At 39.5% G+C, this 23053-nt stretch overlaps 1 protein-coding gene and 2 long non-coding RNA genes across 3 annotated transcripts in view; 2 read left to right on the forward strand and 1 right to left on the reverse strand.

The window, feature by feature from the left end:
• Positions 1–13885, forward strand: part of LOC113620042 (uncharacterized) — a 41140-nt gene extending 27255 nt beyond the window's left edge. Inside the window, exons 4-7 of the long non-coding RNA XR_003432637.1 lie at positions 7728–7934; positions 9016–9088; positions 11238–11347; positions 12238–13885. This is a non-coding gene — a long non-coding RNA (uncharacterized LOC113620042). The remainder of the gene's footprint in view (positions 1–7727; positions 7935–9015; positions 9089–11237; positions 11348–12237) is intronic.
• Positions 1573–23053, reverse strand: part of RORB (RAR related orphan receptor B) — a 184928-nt gene continuing 163447 nt past the window's right edge. Inside the window, exons 6-10 of the mRNA XM_027105680.1 lie at positions 21482–21614; positions 18655–18762; positions 17027–17137; positions 13946–14058; positions 1573–3415 (exon numbers count right to left, since the gene is read on the reverse strand). Coding sequence (XP_026961481.1) covers positions 3260–3415; positions 13946–14058; positions 17027–17137; positions 18655–18762; positions 21482–21614 — 621 coding nt within the window. The 3' untranslated portion in view covers positions 1573–3259. The remainder of the gene's footprint in view (positions 3416–13945; positions 14059–17026; positions 17138–18654; positions 18763–21481; positions 21615–23053) is intronic.
• LOC113620041 (uncharacterized) lies at positions 13979–22077 on the forward strand. Its single transcript, XR_003432636.1, has 3 exons — positions 13979–14803; positions 15423–15525; positions 22052–22077. It is a non-coding gene; the product is annotated as an uncharacterized LOC113620041 (long non-coding RNA).

Consider the following 23053-nt stretch of genomic DNA (forward strand, 5'->3'; position numbering starts at 1 on the left):
TAGAAAATGAGACTAAATTATTCCTACTCATGAGCAACTTTTCAGCAAGTCCAAATAGTGAAAGTAAATTCAGCTTACAACATGAAGTTACTGCTCGTTGGTCTGAAAGCCTTGTCAGAGAGGTTCTCTTACTGGCATATTTAATTTATGCCATTTACATTTTGTTGTCATTTTCCTGTTTTTTCTTTTTTCCTTCCTTCTTGGTGTATTTTTTTTTCTTCTTTTTTTCTTTTTTAAAAAAACAAAACATCCCTGAGTGAATACAGTGCAACATCTGCATCAAGCAGTGATTGTCATTTACGAAGTTTGAAGTGAAAAGTACAGATCCTGGGTCCTTTCTTCCAGTGCACATTTTATCATGAATGTGTTGCAACCACTCATGAGTCTTCATGGGGCAGGGACAAAGATTGCATGTGGTAAAGAAAGTTGTTCTTAACTGAAATTTCAAAATACCTCGAGATGCAGCAAGGAGATGTTCAAAGGGCAGCTTTTAAAGGTGCTTTGTTACCACTGAAAACATGACTTGGCTCTCTTTCAAGGGACAGATTTGGCAACTGTGGCGAAAAATGGAAATCTCTTTTCTCAACTGAACGGGGCTGAGTGTGTACTGGTTTCCACTATTTTGTTCTGGTTCAGTTGCTAGCTGTTTCCTGTCCCCTAGCTTCAAAAGGTTCATGCCGTCCCAGTGAAATGCTTGCACTAGTGGAAACGACACAAATTCAAATCCAGTACCTCCTGAGGCAAATGTGGGGAACAATCTTTTTCCTATATCACCCATGGGACAGGGGAGGAGAAATTCTCAGCCACTTCATCAATTCAGCCAATTTAAATCCTCTAAGGTAAACTGGAGGAAACAAATGGTTCCCTTTGCAACTGAGCAGGAATTACAGGCTGACAATTGGAAACACTAAGCCAACAGAACAATGAAAACAAAGTTTGACATAAGTTCAAAGCTCAAAGGGAAACACCAAGTAGACACATTAAGCATCGCCTATCACAAGCCAATCATAAAACATACATTGCATTTGGAAACGGTTTGGTTTAATTGAGTGCCTTCCATTACCCTGTTTTCCTAGCAATCAGTAAAGTAATCTTTCCATTAGAAGGAAATATGACTCTTGGAATTAATTCTTTATACAAAGAGCTAGCAGGAGTGACATTTACACCAAAAAGAATTGAGTCCCTGTAGCAGCATAATAAGCAGTCTACAGCTGTCTTCTTAGACACTGAAGGTAATTTGGTTCAATGTAGTTAAATTAATTGAATATAACGGTAGTTGAGAAAGAGATTCATTATTTTAAAGCCTTTCTGTTTTTCCCTATTGGTTAGGAATTCATCAATCATGATGTGGGCAAAGACTCTGTTTTCTAAAAGCAAAGACTAACACTACTGTTTGATCATCAGTTTGCAGTTCTGTGGCATCATGGAGATGGCTCTCAACCATCTAACTTCAGGAGAGCATAAGAGATAAAAAAAAAAATCAAAAGTTTCCACTGATGGAAACTTCACAAAGCAGGTGTGCATTTGTGTGTGTGTGTGTTGGACAAGGAGAAAAGGGCAGGTCTTCATGAGTTGATGGCCAGGCTACACTTATAGGAGATCATAATTTTCATTGTCTTATACACTAAGCTCTTCTCTAGCTCCCTTTTAAAAAATCTTATTTTGGATCAAATGAGACCAAAGGCATAAGGCCTCCAGAACACAGGCAGAACAAACTCCCTGGAATTTATGCTTTTCTGGTGATCGCTTTGATTGGTCAGCAAGTGGAGAAGTGAGGAAGTACTAGGAAATCCAAATTGTCTAATCGTGATCTCACCTCTTGCATTCTGTACTTTTAAAAGTTGCTAAAAAAATAATCCCCGGCTAGATGGATGATGCAATTCCAGACGGCACAGGAAATAGTTTTGGCTTTGAGGTGTATTAGCTCTGTAGAATAACCCAGATCTTTTATTCTAATCTATCAAGGTTTTGCTATATTTTTATAATACAGCATTGTGGAGTTGAAAAAATTAGAGACCCCAGACTAGAAGGACGTAGAAAGTCCTGCCTCCCCCTTTATTGCTGCATTTTCTAACAAACTTATTCAAGAGAATGAACATAAAGAACTACTTCTTTACTTTGTATATTCTCTTTCTTCCTCTTCTTTGAAAAAAAAAAATGGTTAGAGAGAAAAATGTTTACATGAAATGGCATTAGGACCCTGGGCTCTGACCTACTCTTTTCCTCTAATTTTATTAGCAAAAATTGCTGGTGGTCATAATCTACAGACTGTATTTCTCTGTTAAAGATACAATAAGCACCAAAATGAAGGTTCTTTCACAACTTGAAATCCAAAGAAAAAAAAAAACTGTTTTATGTGTCCTGGTGGAAATATCTATTGTTTGGTCAAAAAAGCCCTGGACTCCACAATGTTATCTGTGGCCTAATTCTTAAAACAGGAAAATGGCTCCAAATACTTATTTTTTTTTTTCCAATATGTACCATCTTGACAAGGCTTTGATGTCATTGATCGAAACAGAGTTTTTATACAGAGGTCATGCATTATATTTATTCCTTTGTAGACATTTCTGAATTGGTACCATTCTGCTATTAACTATAGATGAAAACTCTGGCTGGGAAAACAAAATCCTGATTGTCTAACATAAAGGTAACATATAACACAAGGTAAATAACATAATAGTGCCTGACTGAACCTCCTTTGCTAGTAGGTATGGTATTTTAAGCCACAGTGCATGTGCATGTATAAGTAATAGTCATATATAATATTCTCAGATATTATATACTCATTACATACATGCACAGTGCTTTCCAAGACAGCTACAAATTTACACATGCATCAACTATCTAAAAACATAGAAATCGTTAAGCCTATTAAGTGGAATTTTCTTAAATTATATTTGAACAATCAACAGGAAAAGTAATCATGTAAAGTACTGCTCTGTTCTCGTATATATCTACAATAAAATTCTATAAACAGTTGTCTCCCCAAACATACCTGAATAAAATTAAAAAAAAGATAACACCCAGTGTCCTATATTTGTATATTTATGGTCATTTCAAAAACAAACAAACAAATAAAAGAGCCCCACTCAGGTGCATATTTACATTCTTCAAACTGTAGCGGTGAAAAATAATTGTATTAAGTGCAGGACATTCCTAATGTTGCAGTAGTGACATTTTCCTTAAGTCTTCATGAACACATTGCTTTTGTCTTAATGGTGCTGCATTCCATGACTATGAGACAGTTCGCTCGTCACCTTCACTTGCAGACGGTGGCACAGTCAGGATTAAAGAGCTCCTTGTATAACGGAGGAAAGAGTGTATTCACTATGTCTGGATGCGATTGCTTAAATACCTGCAGTTTCTCCCCGTGCAAGTTGCAAACTGCCGTGATGGTTGGTATCTTGGCTATTAACTGCAGAGTGGAGAGACAGGGAAGGAGACAAAGGGGGAAGCTCATTAGTGCTCTGTCTCCTGAATCAGTGTCCTTCCTGGCCTCAGATGAAGGGAACTGGCTTTGGAAAAAGATGTTCAAAAAGAAAGAAGGCTCACTTTCAGCTTCTCCTTTAGAACAAAACAAAACAAAACACCTCCCTCCCTGACTCTCTAACGAGAAAATAAAGAGAAGGAAAGAAAGCAGGACCAAGCTTCCTAATTCACTGTTCTTATATAAAGTAGGTACGGGAGGTAGTTTAGTTTAATCGTTAGGAGGGGTGCTCTCTCGGCAGGCTGACTGAGTCGGAATCCTGGTTCTAAAATAGCTAAATGGCCGTGTGGCTGTGCCATCCTCTATGTCTCAGTTTTCTCATTTGTAAAATGGGCTTATTCATAGCACGTACTTCATTGCGTTGTTGTGTAAACTGAGTGAGGAAGTTTGTATGAAAGTGTTAAGAATACTGTAGGCATGAAATACAATTGTTAGCTAATATTATTATCTATCATTTCCCATAGATTTTTTATGATGTGAATATCAGAATTTTTAGTTTTGGAAGGTGACAGTGTTAGGAAGGTGTAACCTAAATCATATGAGGTGTAATTCACAACGATCTGGACTGCTTTTCTGTCAAGGTCACTAGCTTGCCGGTAGCTCTCTAATCCTTTCCCACCGTAATGAGTAAAATGAAACCTGTATTTAATCCAGGGAGAATTTGGGAAGTCGCTGGCACTCAGCTTCCTTAAGGAGGTGTTTCAAAAACTCATGGGAGAATATCCACTTATAATTGTTAGGTTTTGATATATAAGTATCATGTAGAATGTAATTTTTTGAGTTTAAATACCCGGAAGACAGTGTTTTAGTAATTTAAAATATCCACAGTTTGTTAAACGCTGTTAGGTCTTAGGTTCTGAACAATTCTAGCTTTTGACACACATAATTTTGGAACACTTAGAATCCATCATTTAGTGTCAAAATTGCTTAAAACCAAATGCCATTGTGACCAAATTACTGTGGGAATAAGAAATGTTCTCATGTAGATAATACTTTTACAAACGATAAGCTTGATAGTTCATACAGCTGACCAAGGGTACACTTGAAAGTGACGATAAAATTAAGTAAAACCCATCTAATCACCAATTAGGCCCACTGTGCTCCCTACCCTATTCAATAATAAGAAACCATTTCAGCCTTTGAAGTAAAGGAGGAAATAGATAAATAGTTACTTTGTGGCTTTTCAAAATCAGAAATTTCCACTCTTTTATTAACTTTCCTTTTAACAACTAATGACTATATAACCACACTATAAGCAACTTTAAAAATAGCATCAGGATTAGACTTGTTGACATATTCATTAAAGGGATCTAGAACACATAAAGAAGTCTGGGGTTCAGACTTTCTAGTTCCACTGCTATTTAATGATAGGGATAGAAATGAAAACAAAATCATGAAATCTTTATAGAATGGATGTTAAATTTTAGACTGAGAATCAAGACTTTCTCTCCAACATTATGAGGTATTTAAACTGGTAGCAGACACTTCTACTAGACACCAGAATTCACAAAACAGTACTGTTGTTGCTTATAAACTATGGGAGAAGACAGATGAATAAAGTGACCACACAGTCAAAAGCAGACCGAAAAACTGGTGAGTGCCATGGAGGAATGATGCTAGGACAAGTGGTAGATAATAGAATGCTCTGACTGCTTCAAGCAGGCACTTCTGAGAAAGGACCATTTAAGCTGGGCTCTGAAGGGAGAGGGAGAGCTAACTAGACACTGGGGCTGGGGGTACATAATATGTTCCAGGATCATCGGTGCTATTAGAACTGAAGGAAGTTCATTGTCACTGGAGCCGTGGGTGAGCATGTTCAAGGATAAAGCTGGGAGGCTGCTTGGTCAGATTATGCTAGGTCTCATAGTCTCTGCTAAGGTCTTTCGTAGGGTTTTGAGAAAAATTATCAGAATCCCATTCTGAAAGATTCTCTTTGAGTCCAGGGTGGAAAGCCGTGTCTTTTCTATATTTTCATAGGTAAAGGGTGTACAAGTGTCCACTTTAACTAGAGTCCCTTGGGAAATTATTCAAGCTTTCTTAACCAGCTGGTTCACACAGAAGGCGACTGCAACAATTTCGGAACACTTCTTGCACATTACAATTCTCCCTGAAATAGCTACTGAAGGCAGAGAGACTTTGAAAGCTTTCTATAATCATCTGCAGTTGAATTGATGATGTGTGGAGCTCCTAAAACATCCAGATGCAACTCTGTAATGCTTGTCAGTCTTTGGTGTGCACAGAACCATCGGAGTGCTTCCTAAAAATGCAGATTACGGGATCCACTCCTAGGGATTCTGTTTCACGAAATCTAGGTGTGGAGCTCAGATTTCATGTTTGAAACAAATATCCTGAGGATGCTGGTGCACTGGGTCCATACAACAGACTTTGAGAAACACTGTTTAAGAGGTTCGAATCTCATAAATTTACAACTGTTTTTCAAAGTAAATTCTTTGACGAGTAAATTCTTTATCATATTAGAAATAGTCCCTGTAACGGGGTGTCAAGTTAGCTTCTTTTCAGGAGGCCGATAAAAAAGTTATCATAGGCTTCCCGGGTGGCACAGTGGTTGAGAGTCCGCCTGCTGATGCAGGGGACACGGGTTCGTGCCCCGGTCTGGGAAGATCCCACATGTCGCGGAGCGGCTGGGCCCGTGAGCCATGGCCGCTGAGCCTGCGCGTCTGGAGCCTGTGCTCCGCAACGGGAGAGGCCACAACAGTGAGAGGCCCGGTACCGCAAAAAAAAAAAAAAAAAGTTATCATATCAAGAGAAGGAAGGTTTCATTTGCTTGGTTCTGTTAGTTTGGTGAGAGACAAATAATGAAATTTCCTGAGTTCCCTATGAGACACAAATACTATATAAAGAGAATTAGTCTAGTGATAAAAATATGGGCTTTCAAGCCTGACTGTCTGGGTCTGACTCCCAGACTTGCTATTTACAAGCTGTGTGATCTTGGGCAAGTCACTTAACCTCTCAGCTTCCTTATCTGTCATATGTCAATTATGACAGTCCCTATCTCAGAGGGTTGTTGTAAGGGTTAAATGAGTCAACACTATCTATGGAGTGCCTGGCCCATCCTGGCAATATCTGTGTTAGATGTCATGTGTCATTCCCACATAATGCTTCCCTCAAGGAGAGAAATAGTCAAGGTCATGCTTGTTCAGCCAAATAACATGGAGGGCAAGAAACCAGCTTAGCCGCCAACCAAGCACCCAAAATTGAGTCTCTGTGTATTGTGGGTTAGTGCATGGGGAAAATCAGCCATTTACTTTTATTGAAATGAAAAGCAACATCATTATAGATTTTCATTTTCTTGTAGCAATTAAAGTAAGTTGCTCATTTAGTAAACTGTGATTCATAAAGTAGAATTCTATGTATTACAATTCTTAAAGCAGTTTTCTGCTCCTTTAGAGAATGGGTGGCTGAAAAATTAAATGTATGAGGATGGCCAAAATCATTCCATAGTTCATTTATTGGAAATATTTAACCACGGGTTTGGTTTGGGAAAGTAAATATGGACTCCTGCTTCTTTCCTTCCCAAAACTAGGTTTAAGAAAGTCTGGTTCAGGATCTAGTTCCCTCTTTTAGGGGACTTCAATCCTGTCCCTGTTGCTCATCTGTAGAATGGGTTGAATGGTGACAAATGCTTTTTCTTATAGAGCATTGGGACCACTTGAGCAAAGAACACCGAAAAAGACAAAAGAGCTTCGCCAACCTCTGTGCTCTCAGGAGGGACTGATTTCAAGGCATCCAATTAGCTGTGGGAATAGAAGTGCTGAGAGGGGCATCCATCACTCTGGAGGCACCATGGGCCAGGAGGCCATGAGGAAGCAGCGGCAGCACTTGTCAGAGCCCAGAAGGGCCTCTTGGAGGAAGCATCAGGTAGTCACTTACTGCTCATTAATATTATGTACTGCAGGTGGAGGACCCCCAAGTCAAAGGGAGCTCACCTCAGCAGCAGTTAATGGCTCAACAACTTTTTAAACAGCTGGGGTGGTGATCCAGAAGCACTTGGAGATGGAGGGGGTAGTCGATTTCAAATCATCATGAAATGTCTTTATGTTTAAATAATCTCTATAGCAGGAGTAGACAGACGGTCTATAAAAAGGCATTTTCACACTCATCTCTCTCTTATGACAAACATTTCTTGCAAGAAGGAAGCTTTAGCTTATACCTACAGGGGTCTTACAAGACTAAAAAGCAGCTGTTGGAGAAGAGATAATAATCCTATGCTTCTTTCCAGAGGGTGGTCTTATGAGAAAATCCACAATTTTATAGCTGGTACATTTGATGTTGGAAGAATGGAACATGCAGAGGTGAAAACTAAGGATTGTGTTCATGTGGGCTTCCAGGCCATCAAGATGCCCTCCAACCTGAAGCAGGAAGTGAACAATGGCTTGATCAAAGTGGAAGAAACTTCAGAAGCACTGATAAAGACAGGACACATTAAGTGAGGTTACATACATCTATTTCTCTTGTCCACTCACTTCTTTGTTTGTTTTTGGCTGTGCGGCATGTGGGATTTTAGCTCCCCGACCAGGGGTCGAACCCGTGACCCCTGCAGTGGAAGCACAGAGTCCTAACCACTGGACCGCCAGGAAATTCCCCACTCACTTCTTTTTTGGGTTTTTGTTCAGCTAAACCTAGACACTTGGCCTAGATTTCTCATACTGAATTGGAGATATCCGTTCAGGTCACAGCCCTCTCTTACCATCCTTACTCCATGCTGGCATCCACGCTGTATGGCATGTTTTCTCAGGGAATGGCTGACTAAAGTGGAAGTGGACATTCGGTTTAACTGGGGTTGGAATTTGGAATCAGACGGTGAGCCAGCAAGTTACTTTCTAAATGTAGCAGAAACTATGAGTGACCTAAGGAGCTAAGAGCTACCCATATTTCAGGGAAGCAGAGAAAACTGGTGTTCAGAGAGGGAGAAGAATAAAGTAGATACATAAAGAGAGATAGACTTGTGAGATGGAGCATTCTGAAGGCTTCCTAATTCCCTGTTCTAGTGTTTCCTGAATGGGGGCTGAATTTTTTACCTTAGATGAGATTTCTCTGCATTAGTTTATTATTTTCTTTTTGCTTTACCTGGTGTGAGTTGGTTCCTGTTATGTGTAACCCAAGAGTCCTAACTAATGCATTGACTTGCAACTTGATGAGTGAGGAGAAACATCAAAACCTCTCTTCTTATTATAGACCATTAGCCCGATGGACAACCCTTGACATTTCTGGGTGTTGGACCTGTAGTGTACGCCAGCAAACTATAAATGGCTAAAATGGATTGCAATAATTTGGTCTCTCACAGGAATCCCTCAAGGAAACCGCTTACTAAAGGGCCAAGACCATGTGTTATTTGCCTTTCCCTTCTTTGCATCTGGCATACAGTACATACTCAATATACATGTAGGTTGAAGTAGAAAACTATTCCATGAGAAAGCTATGTTTCTTGAGTATCGATTTGCAATTTAAAAACTTGGATGATCTATTGAACTGTTTTTTATAATTTTGACTCTTGCATTATTTTACAGTGTATATACCATGTGAGGAAACCTGAGCAGGGCTCCTGGAGTGCCAAGTTTTACATGGGCAGTGGTTACATGGGTATGTTAACTTTGTGATGATTCACTGAACTAAACACTTACGATTTAAGAACTTCCAGCATGTATGTTATACTTTAAGAAAGTATAGAAAATTTAAATATAAAACAAATTCCTAACCAAATATGCAGGGGAACAAGGAGGCTCAGACCACATAGCCACATCATCTGAACTAGGACCCCTTAAGTCCTGACTGGACAGACTGTGTTGTTTAAGATTAAACTGATGAATCCCTAGGCCCACCTACTAGGAATTCTAATGTGACACCTAGTGTCCTGAACGAAGAATAAGCAGGCTTCAGGCATAAACATCCCATCATTAATCATGACACAGTCTCTTTAGATCTCAGTGAGCAAACAATGAAAATCAATGTAAATGACCCTTGGCAGTTTTCACTAATCTCTCAATCAGTGCTTGTGCTCCATAGACCCTATCTATGAGTCAACGTGGCTGTTTTTTTTTCCTAAATCTGTATATTAATAGCACTAGTAAAGTGAGAGTGACCAGGAGTGATTTCTTTCAGGTAATATTTCAATTATTAACGTGTAAAATAGGGCTGTGTAAGCCTTCCCTCTTATAAGCTTTTTTTTTTTTTTTTTTTCCTTTTTTTTTTGGCATTACGCGGGCCCCTCACTGCTGTGGCCCCTCCCGTTGCGGAGCACAGGCTCCGGACGCGCAGGCTCAGTGGCCATGGCTCACGAGCCCAGCCGCTCCGCGGCATGTGGGATCTTCCCGGACCGGGGCACGAACCCGTGTGCCCTGCACCGGCAGGTGGACTCTCAACCACTGCGCCACCAGGGAAGCCCCCTCTTCTAAGTTTTTATTTAGTAACCTGGTACTGTTACAGTAGGACAAATTCCCCTTGTTGATGATGCAGTTTTGTTATTGTTATGCTAGAAACGGAAAGCCTGATGGGAATGCTGACCCCTGGATGCAGGCTTTATAAACAGTGTATGCTTCATAGCTTTGGGATTGGAATATCACCCTAAATTCAATTGCCATAGAACTAATTGAATCTGCAAGACTTGTAGAAATCCGTCTATTTATTCACTTAGAGTAGCGGCAGAACATCTAAAGAGTCCTTAAAACTGTCGCACGGGACAGAGCAATGGAAGGCAGAAGACATCAGAAGGAACCTTTGTTTTTCTCTTTTAGAGTCAAAGAATATTATACTGAAGGGAACTTAACGACCAGCCAGTCCCACCTCCTCATTTCAGAGACAAGAAAACTGAAGCCCAGAAAACAGATGGGCTGCCTCCCCCAGTCATATGGCTTAAAAATATATATGTATACATGCATATACATATACACATACATTCTATACATATTACATGTATATGTATTTTTTTCCACGAGCTTTAGTGAAAGTGACCAGTGTGACCTCATTTCCTCACTTCTCAAATCCAGGATCCAGCCAAATCTAACTATTATTCATAGCCTGCGTATACCTTATACTTTCTTACGTCTGTATCATTGCCCCCATCTCTTGGAATGTCATACTCCCCCTCCCTAAACCCCTAACTTCCATCTTTTGAAATAGTTATCATTCATCAGTTGATTAGCTCAAATATACCCATTTCTTGGATAAACATTTCCCTGCCGAAACAGAATTTCTTCTGTCCACAGCAACTCCAACAGCACTTACGTACTATCTGTGATGAACCATGCAGCTTGTTTATATTTGATCTCATTTAGTCCTTAAAATAACCATGTGACATTGATACTATCTTTTATCACATTTTACAAATGAGGAAACTGAGGCACAGAGAGGTTAAGTCCCTTGTCCAAGGTGACTAAGCAGCCATTGGTTCTGATGGTTTATTATAAATATGCTACATGTTATTATTATGGTCATGAGGAGAGGAAACTAGACTCTTTAATAGGGTTTGTTTTTTTTTTTTTTACCCCAAACAAACAAACAAACTGATTAACATATAGGGGTTGAGACCTTCCTTCTAGTTAATGGATAAGAATTCCTGAATTTCAAATCTTCCCTAGGTCCAGGTTTGGTCTAAAGTATAAGGCATTGCTACTTGAACTTTAATTTCAGGAAGTGGGCATGCAGAAAGTGTATGGAAGACAGTTTTTTTAGGATGAAATCTAATGACTATGTCTGAACCCTGCACTCACCTAAGTCTGCTCCACCTGTTCAGGGTGAAACTGGTTGGTGGCATGAACAGTCTTTGCACACTGCACAGAAGGCAGATCTACCCCACCTACTGGGGATGTAACCTGAACCGCTGGACTTGAATACAACAGTTGGGTATGTGCACATTTTTCTAGAGATAAGTTTCATGATGTTCGCCAGATTCCCCAGAGGGGTCACTGTTTTAGAGGTGTTGTGGAGGCAGAAGAGCTCCATGACTATGAAGGAAAAGAAGGAATTTCTGAAAAGATGAGAAGAATCTGTGGGAGGGTAGAATAGTTTTTCTTAGGTTTAAATAAAGCTATTTATTCCTTCTGGGGAGTGTGGGTTTGATGAGAGGGTGTCCCTATATGTCAATGGCACCATTGTCCTTAAAGTATTAAAGCAGTCAGAACTCAGGAGACTTGTCTCACCCTCTTCCCTTCCCCAGGACACGACAGTTGAATCTGAGACTTAGACAAATGGAGTGACTTATGCAAAACCACACGGTCCAGAGCTGGGATAAATGAGACTCCAGTTCTCATTCCTTTTCATGGTCCCTCCACATTAGTTCACAGAACATCCTATCAAAATGATGACTGTTACAGCAAAGGGTCCCCACAAAAACTCAATATCCACACTTGATCAGTGGAAGCAATGCTTTGTCATCTGGCTCCAGTGAATTTTATGTAAGAAATAATCCTCTCTAATGCTTTCTCTGATTCCCAGCTTTGCAACATTCTTTCTATAAGAAAAGAATTGAATGGATGTTAACTAGACTTACTGTGGTGTTCATTTCACAATATATACAAATATTGAATCATTATGCTGTACACCTAAGGCTAATATAATGTTGTATGTTAATTATACTTAAAAAAAACTTAAAGAAAATAATTGTATACTTTTCCCACTAAGGATGGAGAAAAGAGAGTTAAGCTGACTTCACTTGGTGTTTTAATTTTTTTTCTTGCTATTAAATATCTTTCATCTTCAATTTCTCTGTCTCCTTTCTACCCCAAATACCTCAGACCACCACCAGGATACCAGGTAGTAGAAAATGGTATAAGCATGAGGGTTGCTCTCTTGGGATGTAATAATCACCATGTCAGTGTGTTAGAATTTATGCAGTGGAAATATTTCATTTGAACCTACACATCTCTATAGCAGTAAGAAATTATGATCTTCATTTTAGAGATGATGAAACCAGTTTTCTGACAAGAAGATGATCCCTTAAGCAGAATAGCAACAACTTTTGTCTAACTCTGGATTTTATTAAGTTCTTAATTTTAGGGTGGTAAATATGGGGACCAAAGTCTTTGGGAGAGCCCAAATGCAGGAAACTTCCTCCCTGCCCACATTAACTAACCAGATGTATTTATGCCTATATGCTGTGGAGCCATTACAGAGACAGATGCGTATATCTACATTACTGTCTTTTCTGCCCAGTGTATCTGAAGTTTTGCTTATGTATGTAGAAGTTTTGCTCTTACCTGGGAGAAAACTGAGGTGTGAAGAGCAGGAGATTTGTCCTTGCCCACATGGTAAGTGAAAAGTTGCACCAAAAAGAACTATCACCCTACAGTGTAGAAATGTTCTTCCTAGTGATATGTTAATTTTAACAAAATGTTACCATAATGAAGCAGCATATTTAACTCATGGAGGTTTTTTATAGCAGTACTCTGTATGTGCAAAGTAAAATCTGATAGTATCTCTAACAGAGTCTTCCCCCCTTTTTTAAAATAAAGAACTTCAAGAGCAGAGTGGGAGGGTTTTAATGATAAAAATATAAAGAGTAGGATTCCTATCATCTTTAACTAAGGATAGGCTCCATTTCCTAGTTGTTTAACCTCAAAAAAAATTCCAATTCTTAAGAAATTTAAGATACTTTGGAATCTAAAATAACACTGAATATCATTAGAAAATTCCTTTGTCCTCTTATGATCATTTTACTTTGGTAAACAACTTTTCTCCGTATTCTTCTTAAAGATCACTATTTTTAATTAAGTTGAATCACGAAATGGATAGCACGGTACATGCTTTTTGCCCCTGAGATACTTCGTTTTGAAAGAATCCTAGAGTAGAGTTGAAGAGATTAGAGTTGAAGGGAAATTTACAAGACATCAGTCTAATCTTTCATTCTGGGTAGGACTGTCATTTACAACATACCTGAAAGGAAACCAGGCAGTATCTATAAGAATACGACCAATGACAGGGACCTCACTCCTTCACACAGTGGTCTACCCTCTGTTCCCCAATTCTCGTCACTTTATAGTTCTTCCTCATTTTGAATAAAAATCTACCCATTCTTTTGCCTGGACCTGACTCCCAAGTGACACAAAGTCTCCTCTTTCTTCATATATGATTTTTGAGGACTTGTTTCCTTGCTTCAGGCTTTTGTTCTTCCAAACAAAGGATTTGTCTTTGATTTGTCCTTTGATTTGTCTTCCTCTACCTGTGGTTCAGATCCATCAGTATCGTCCTTCCCTATGAAAGTCATTGTCCTTTCAATCTATTATAATTTCCCAGTCTCCCTTTTAAAATGTGCACCTCAAAATTCATGCAACCTTTGGTAATCTTCAGAAATTGCTGCTGCTGAGAAATGTCCCCTGCTTTATGTGACTAGGCCAGAAATGTCCCCTGCTTTATGTGACTAGGCCAGAAATGTCCCCTGCTTTATGTGACTAGCCCTCTTCAGCTCACTGGGCTCTTTCAGTGACATTGGGTCTGAGGACCTACCTTTGCCAAGGTCTCATCATCCAGGTGATTCTTCTGAATCACATGTTGAAGTGCAAAATAAATTTTTTCCTGAAGCTTCTGGACCTTCCTTGGTTCTATCAGCCAGGCTCGGTCTGACAAAGGGAAAGAATGGGTAAGGAGCGGACAGAATGTAAGCTTTGTTGTATTTCACCTGCATACATATAAGTGCTGAGTACCAGACCCATTCCAAATTAGTTCCAAATTGCTTCTGAAGACATGTCATTATTTTTCTAAAACAAATATTTTATAAGAAATTCTATGATGACAGTAACATTGACATACAGAATCAGGGTGGAGGTAAAGACACAATGGTTCAGAGAAACTCCATGTGTCTTATTGTCTGTGACAATTTACATCTCTTTTTCTCTGGACATACGCTTAGATTTTCTTTCAAAGTTTATGTTAATGATTTGTGAAGAAATGAATTATAGAAGTGAAGAAAACCTATCATAAAGGAGTGTTTTTGGAATTCAGAATCTCCCTTCCCTTTTATAAGCTAAGTTATAATTTATATAGCATCAACATGAATCAATTAAAAAATTTAATCCTGAGTCCTCTTTTTCTATATTGAATTTAATAGATAGGATAATCCCTCCTTTCCTTTAGCCTTTCCCACTCTCCTTTCTTTTTTCTTTCCTCCCTCCCTCCCTCTCTTTGTTCCCTGCTTCCGTCCTTCCTTTCTTCCTAGACGCTTTATACCATGGTGACAAAATTCAGCCCAGTGTCAACGCCTAAGGTTGAAACTTCAGTGAAGAGACACCTAGAGTCTCCAAATTCTGAACAAATACTCATGGAAAAGAACTTGGACATGATCCTTCTGAACACAGTTCAGGTCAGGTGAGAAACTCGATTCTGTAATCCTAGACAGGGCCAGGACAAGTCTAGCCAACAGTTAAGCAAACCCTTACGTAAGTGAGCACAAAAGCCTTCAGTGACAATTGTCAATCAGAATACATTAAGGTCCCCTGCCTCTCCCTTCCCTAAACTATCTGGAGCTGAATAGACAGTAACTATTATGGCAAGAACTTGGGCGGAAGGGTGGGGTCTGGCCTGCGATGGAGCCTACACAGGCTGGAATACTGTCTTTCCTCCCTTTTTGAATATGGCACTAAGCCAGGGTGGCAAACAAGGTATCTTGGAGTTGCAGAAGCCTCTGAGTGTGGGTCTGTGACTGGGGCTGGAAGATTCCCCGCTGGGTAGAATAAGCTAAATAACGTGCTTCCAAACTTCGTGGAGTTTGATGGCTTTAGCATTTCTTCCTAGAAAAAGGCTCATAGTTCAGCTGATTTCTAACTCATAAGCAGCAGGCTTGCCTTCCAACTGGGGCAGTTATCTTCATGGATTGTTTAGATTTGATATGCCATGTCTTAAATATTTGCTGCTGGGAATCTACTGACTTGTCACATGCATACCTACGAGGACAGTGACTTTTGTAATGCCTCCTTTAATTAAGCAGGAACCGGAGTGAAACCAGCTCCCTCATCGTGGACTCAAAGGCTTAGAACTAATCGTCACCTGAACTATAATCAATGGGAGCAATCAAATGCAATGAGAAAACGGTAGGAGGAAAATTATTTGGCAAGTGGTTGCTACCAGAAATAAATATTGCTTGTCACTTCTTCCATTTAGCTTTGTGCTGCCAAGTCTGGGAAACTTTCTAGGGTTTAAAAAAAAAAAAAGAAAAGAAAAAGGAAAAAGCCTGGAGGAACAGCTTGATCTTAGACAGAGCCACAAAAGAAACTGTTAGTAATGATATGCCAATTGATAACTAATTTCCATTCTTGATAAAGTAGTTAAATAAAAAACAGAAGCAGATTTTAAAAATCCTCATAAAATTTATCCTCATAAAAATCCTCATAAAATAAGTAAATAAAGCCTAACAGATACAAAGTGTAAAGGCCGTATTATGGGTAGACATAGCTAGGGTGACATGTCAACAGGGCCCATCACAGGGAAGATTAATTTCTTCCAGCCTCACTGAAAAATATGTTAGGTATAAGAAAGATCAAGTCTCTAGAGATAAACGGGTTATAGAAGGAATGAGTCTCTTGACCATAAAAATGACCAGGAATGTGTCTTTCTTTTCATAGAGAACTGTCAATAAAACTGCTATTCCTTGACCCCAAATCTAACTGAACAGATGACTGAATGAGCAACTCTGACTTTTCATTCTGGCTGAGCCATGCATTTATTAGGATTCCATACATTTTCAAGCCAGCATATACTTTTAAAAAGAATTTTAATGGCTATAGTGCTATTTGATCTATAAATGTCATGCCATACCTTCTTTGAAAACTGTTTGCTGTTTACTGCATTTCAGAGCTAGACGAGGTGTTTATTATTATGAAGCTCAACCCTCTTACTTTACAGGTGAGGAAACTGAGGCTCTGAGGGGTCAAGTGTTTAAGGTCACACACATACCTGGTGACAGAGCCTGTCCTAGAATGTCTACCACCACATCGGAGATTCTTCCTTTACCAGTCTTTAGTAAGAGCCATTTTTTTCCTCTGCTGTCCTTACCTCCTTTTAAAGCTTCTAATATTGCATAAAAAAAGAAGAGGCATTTGCCTGAAGTGAGAACGCCAACATTAATTTGGATAGAAAAGCCGACGAAAGAGATATTTAAAGAGGAGAAAATGTATGTTTTACTTTTTTTTAGGCTCTGTGCTGGCTTGTTCATTCAGGTATATTTCTACTAAGTCTCACCTAACTGGACATTTTTGTCTATGTCCTTTATTCTTAAAATCAAAATAGAACTTAGTTATAACTCAGGCCACTATTTGTCTTCATTTATCTGTTAAGAAATGATCATGCTTTTCTGAATCTGGAGTCACCCTTACCACACATCCTACTCTTGCATTTGGGACAAAACTGATATTTAAATTAACCTGAGGCTACTTTTCTTTGAATTGTCCAAAAATATCACAACTTGCTAAAGAAAATATAGTTCTTTTAAAGTTTCTTCAGAGCACCTTGGCTTAGGTAGATGCAATTCATGTTAAAGATAGCAAAACAGTTTTTTTTTTTTTTAAAAAAGGTAAGGACCTCAGACCTCCCTACCTGGAGATATCAGAACAGCAGATGAGAACAAAGCAATCTCTTCTTCAGTCAGCTGCAAGGAACACAAATTCTTTGCAAAGTCAAATGCTTCATTCACTAGGTCATCAGAACCTATAAAAGAAGGCAAATTAAATGAAAATACTTGAACAGAATGGGACAATAGTAAGAAAAGTCCCATAATCAAGAAGTTATTCAAGGATTTGCATACTAGGCACACAGAAAAAATATTTCTAAGTTCCTGACCATAACAAATGATTTAGTGGTAATTATAGAATGAGAAAATTGGGCAACATCTTGACCAGGTAAAGAAAGTCAACATTACCAATGAGGGGCAGATAGAAATGGTTTGCACCCATTGTAATATCCAACTGGGAATATATAACCCCAATCTAATCTTGTAAGGTTGAAATTAGCTCCAACTAAAAAATTTTAAATTAGTGATTTGGGGATCCTTTAGCACAGACATAGCATTCATAGAAAACCTAAAACATGTATAATGGGCCATGGGCTGTCAGTCTTAGTGGCACTTATAGGATGTCACTGGCAATGTAGGATGTCCAGGGGCCTCAAGCTAAGCGAATGGAGATGAAGTGACTTTCAATTTGGTAATTTCCTGGAAATTCGATTGAGAAGCAAACATTCGTTTATGTTTACCTTCTAATGAATGACTCGCAGGTCAGTTGCTTAGCCACTGTGAATTCTGGCAAAATAATGCTTCATCCCTACACGGATCCTTGGTAAATGTTTATTTTATGAAGCTGGAAATATACCCAAGTTGCTTGCCAAGGTTTTCCCTCCTTTCTTGAAAATCTAGCCTTGGAGATGCCATGGATGTATATCAGCTGCAGGAGGGAAACACTGCCGGCCCCGATGGGTTTGCCATTGGCTACCATATCAACTGACAGCACAAAAGGTGAAAGGGCAGTGGCCTTCTTTGATGTCCGTGGGCAGGATATGGAACAAATGGCACTGTCAATTGTTAAAACCTTTCCTGGCACCAGCCCATCTTTGCTAACGTTCTTATCCATGCTGTGCACTGATGACTGGATGTGAATGACACACTTGCAGAGACTGGCTCTGTCCTGCCCTCCCACAAGAATGGTCTGGGGATCATTTTGGGTTGGTTGGCAGCCATGCTATCTGTGCTCCCAGAACTTCATGAATTAACAGGGAGAAAGTCACTACCCTGGGTTTGAAACAAATGAAAGAGCTCCTCTTTTAAGCATCTTAACTAATGATTATAAATTTGCATGAGACACTTAAGAGGTCACCCATGGACCACCAGTGGTCTACAGAATATGCTGTGTGAAGCAGTCAGCTGGAAGGTAAAAGAAAAGCTGATCCTACAAAGAAGGCCTAGAATGCATCCCAGTTCTTTACGATCAGTTTTTGTTGATTTCTGAATGAAGCATGTTCGTGTCAACAGGGTCCACGTTTCTTTCCTTCCTTTTACATTTGGAGGCACAACTGTAAAATCAGAGGAGTTAGATGAAACACTGGAGCCTCCCCTAGTCCAACCCTTATGGAATAATGAGATACTAAGTCATGTTAGAGAATCAAGGCATTTCTTGTAGTGGAGAAACTGACGGTAGTTGATAAAATTGTGTCATCATCAAAGGTGAACTCACCTAAGGCCTTGAACATTTGCATTCCTCCATATTTTCCTTCAAACAGAACAGTGTTGTTTAATGGGTTGAAGGCACGGCACATTCTCACTAAAACCACTTCCAAGCAACCTATGAGAAAAAAATTTCAAATGTGTATATATATATATATATATAAAGAGGTTACTACTGCATATAGGTCAAGAGACTTTAAAAAACTTTAAAACACACACATAGACACATAGACACACACATTCAGAAACACCTCAAGATTCCTTGCCAAGTAAAAAAGAACTATGTTAGAAATAAAGCTCTCTTGAAGTCTATGTGAGGAATTAAAGATGAAATACACTTTAAAGGTGACTAAAATGAAGGGCAAAAACATTTTCTTCAGAAGCATACATTTTCCCCCCTATTTTTGACTGATAATGAAGTTAGTTTCAACTCTTGAATTCACCGGTGATCATAAGTGGCCCAGAAAGGAGATTTGCAGCAGGCAAGTTCAGTCTGTTAACTTTTGTAGAAGTTTTGCTGTTGGGGAAACCTGTTCTCTGCTTCAGTTTTTAACACACTCCATGTATATTTCTGCATACGATGACTTCAATAGGGACACCTTCAGGATGTTTCTTGAGGGTACCATTTATGTCCTGGTATCTTTGAAATGAGGGTTTCTTGGTCAAATAAGTTTTGGCAAAAGGCTGAACATTATCCACTCCAGGGAGTTATAAGCAACATTCACAGGTCAAAGGCTGTTGAAGTCCCAACATGAAGGAGTTTGTTCAACCCTGATGGACCTAACATTTCTGAGTTCTCTGTTAGCCCAATGGTGCCAGGACCTTCATCTGCAGCCATAGGCAGTTGTGGTTATTGTATTCACTGTTATATCTCCATCACCTAGAAAAGTACCTGGCACATAGTAGGTGCTTAATAAATATTTATTAAATGAATTAGTTCACTACCTTTGTTTTTCCCTCTGAACATTTACTGACATCCTGAGCAAGTACTGCAAAGTTTCTCCACATTTTGGAGAAATGGGCTTTTGCCCCACAGTGTGTTGGAAGGTGACACCCAGGCTCAGAAGTCAGAAATTTGCATGAGAACATCATATAGATGGTTTGGCTACACCCATGTTGTACCCAACTGTACCCCTGGTGCCTTTCTTACTGCTACCATGTACATTTATGTCTGTGTTTTATTTCTTTGTTCTGCTGATGTATCTGCTTTCCCTCATATGTCACCTTAGCATAGGGGCTTACGCATAAGAAGGAATCTGCAAATATTAATTGCAATAATGCTTTTCTGAGAAAAACAATAATAGGTACCATTTATTCACTATCTACAATATGGAAGGCACGTCCCTTGACCCCTTACATTCTTCTACATTCCATGTCTCCTACCCTTAAACCCAGGTGGGCCTACATGACTGCTTTGACTAACAGGTGCAGTGGAAGTAACCCTATGGGACTTCTGAAGCTAAGTCAGAAAAATGCTACACACTTCTGCCTTGCTCTCTTGAAATGCTAACTTTCGAAACCTAGCCACCATGCTGTGAGAACATCCAAGCAGTCTGTGCAGGGTAGGAACTGAGGCCCCCCTGAGCCCAAGCCCTGACTGAACTCCGGGCTGTCAACCAGCACAAACTGCGAGCCATGAACACGAGCCAGTATGCAAGTGGGTCCTCCTGCCCGCAGTCAGGCTGCCTCAGTGAACACCACAAGCCGTCCCTCACTAAGCCCCGCTCAACCTGTAGCTTTGGAAGCAAAATAAATGATTATCGTTGTGTGAACTAAGTTTTGGGATTGTTTTTATCCAGCAACTAATACAGCAAGTTCATGTTTGAGTCAAGATTTGCACCAACCTTAATCATTTGGTACCGAAGCAGCAGCAACTTAGAATAATTCTTTTATTTGGCTCAATTTCAAAAGGCAGCTTTTCTCCACACCTCTTTTTGTACAGTAGAGACTAACACAACATTGTAAAGCAACTATACTCCAATAAAAATTAATTAAAAAAAAATAAGCCAGCTTTGCCAGATACTGGCTATGTGGTATTGAACACAGCCCTTCACGTCCCTGAATCTTTGCTTCCTCTTCTATACGATGGAAATAATTACTGAGCACACGAGATTAAGAGATGTCACAGGTAAACATAAACATATATATATATATGTTATTGCATATATATAAATTATGTTATTATTATTTGCTATAGCCCAGGACCATGAAGGTTCACATGAACACCATAGTGGTTCTTATTTTCTATTTTCAAAGGGGGCCAAAAAAGACAAATACATTTTTTTCCTGTTTGGATAATGGCAGCTGCAAAGTCAATCATGTGCAAAGTTTCCTGAGTTGCTTCCTAAGTGACAGTGTGTGTGTGTCAGAGAGTGTGAGGGAGAAGTGGGAGGAAGGATTAGAGCAGAGTGAGTTTCTCCCGGTGTATTCTGGCTGCAGGCTATCCTCATTAAAATGACTGGAAATGACCACAGAGGCAGAGCTCAGCTAGCCTGGATTTTTTCCCAACAGAAGGCAAGTAGTACATTTTAGAGCCAGCTCAGCAATTCAGCCACCTTGACACGCTAATTACTAGCACTGCCTGTCAACCTGGGTATCTCAACCTCCGCAATTAATAGCTCCACTTTCAATAAGCAAAATTGTATTTGACTTCAAAGGGGAACTGAATGACTATCAGGGCATTTTTATTATTGAGAGTTTCCTTTGGGAGTTGGCTGACAGCGTGGGTGGTAAAAATGAGCTACATATTGGATGGAGGCTTTTCTAGAACTAACAGCAAGCTAAGGGTCAACCACATCCGGGTCTAAAATAGGCCCCCCATGAATTTTCTTGCTTACCTGACTTCAGAAGTAGGATTTGATCATTTTGACAGAGTTCCATGAAGCCTGTTATTCGCTTTGCAAACTCTACCACATATTGGATGGCGTGAGTGATCTGGATGGCACATTGCTGCCACAGTGCTTCCCTGGACTTCAAGAGAGAAAACACAGAATGTACATGGAGCAAAGAACAACTTGGAGACTCAGTGAAATACTCAAGGTTGCCCTAACTGGCGCTTACCTGTCACTTGGGGTCCATGGTAGGAATTTACCCACCTTTAGAAGAGAGGCAATATTTTCTAAGATATTGCTTTGACCTCTTTGAACCTTGATACACCACAATTATCAAAGTAATGAGGCTAAAATAATGGAAATATTGCAATAGTACAAAAAGATAGGCATTTATAGTTTCTTTATTATTTTGCCTCCTCCTCACCTAAACAAACTCAAGCTCTTAGTCTATTTTGTAAAGTCAAACTCTTACACTGAGGAATAGCAATTTCATTCACAGGCTTCCAAAAAATTATTTCCACGTGTACCTGACAGACACTAAGTCTGTAATATTTTTATGTTGTGTTCTTTTCCCAGAACTTATGGAGACTGCTTTTTGGTACCAAAAAAAATTCAAGGGGGCTTCCCTGGTGGCGCAGTGGTTGAGAGTCCGCCTGCCGATGCAGGGGGCGCAGGTTCGTGCCCCGGTCCAGGAAGATCCGACATGCCGCGGAGCGGCTGGGCCCGTGAGCCATGGCCGCCGAGCCTGCGCATCCAGAGCCTGCGCTTCCGGAGCCTGTGCTCCGCAACGGGAGAGGCCACAGCAGTGAGAGGCCTCTGTACCGCAAAAAAAAAAATTCAAGGGAAAAGACATCAAATCAAATCACTCTCTTAAGTAATATAGAACTCCGGAAATGTATTTTGATCCTTGGGTTATTTTCTTTGGAATGGGAAACATAAATCCAAGTTATGTGTTAATTCTGTTTTTTATTGACCATAACAATACCTATGCTTTTGTCTCCTTATTTATGTAAAAGTGGTAAGATTTAATTATTCCACTGGAGAAAAATCAGTATGTTGTAGTCATATATTTATATATAGACACATTTATATATTTTATTAAAATTTCATTTACCAGTAGGTTTTGTGATTATGGATCTCAATCCTGTAGAAAATTAATGTGAGTCAAGACAACAACAAAAACAGCAACAAATTTCTTCTCTTAAAACCTTCTCTAATGGACACAAAAATAATCAAAATAATAATAATAACAGTAAAAATGTAGGGTGAGTTGTCCCTTTTTCCTTTGGTCCTTTTTAAACATGTAGGGTAAGAAAAAACATTCAGAATGCTTTGTTGCATATCTTTGTAGTGTAAGTTTGCAGCTATTATTCCTGCTATGACTTTTTCAATTGCTCCTATTCCTTGCCTGGCTGCAAGAAACCACTATGAGATGTCCTAAAATCACCTGCTGTGGGCACAGTCTCCCCAGTCACTCAAATAGGGCAGTGGTTTTCAATCGGGGTCGTTTTGCCCCCCAGGGAACATTTGGCAACATCTGGAGACATTTGGGTTGTCACAACTATGGGTGAGGGGATG

This window comes from Aethalodelphis obliquidens, unplaced genomic scaffold (assembly GCF_003676395.1).
Source record: "Aethalodelphis obliquidens isolate GAN/ISIS:26980383/991018 unplaced genomic scaffold, ASM367639v1 scaffold7, whole genome shotgun sequence".
Classification (NCBI taxonomy): Eukaryota; Metazoa; Chordata; class Mammalia; order Artiodactyla; family Delphinidae; genus Aethalodelphis; species Aethalodelphis obliquidens.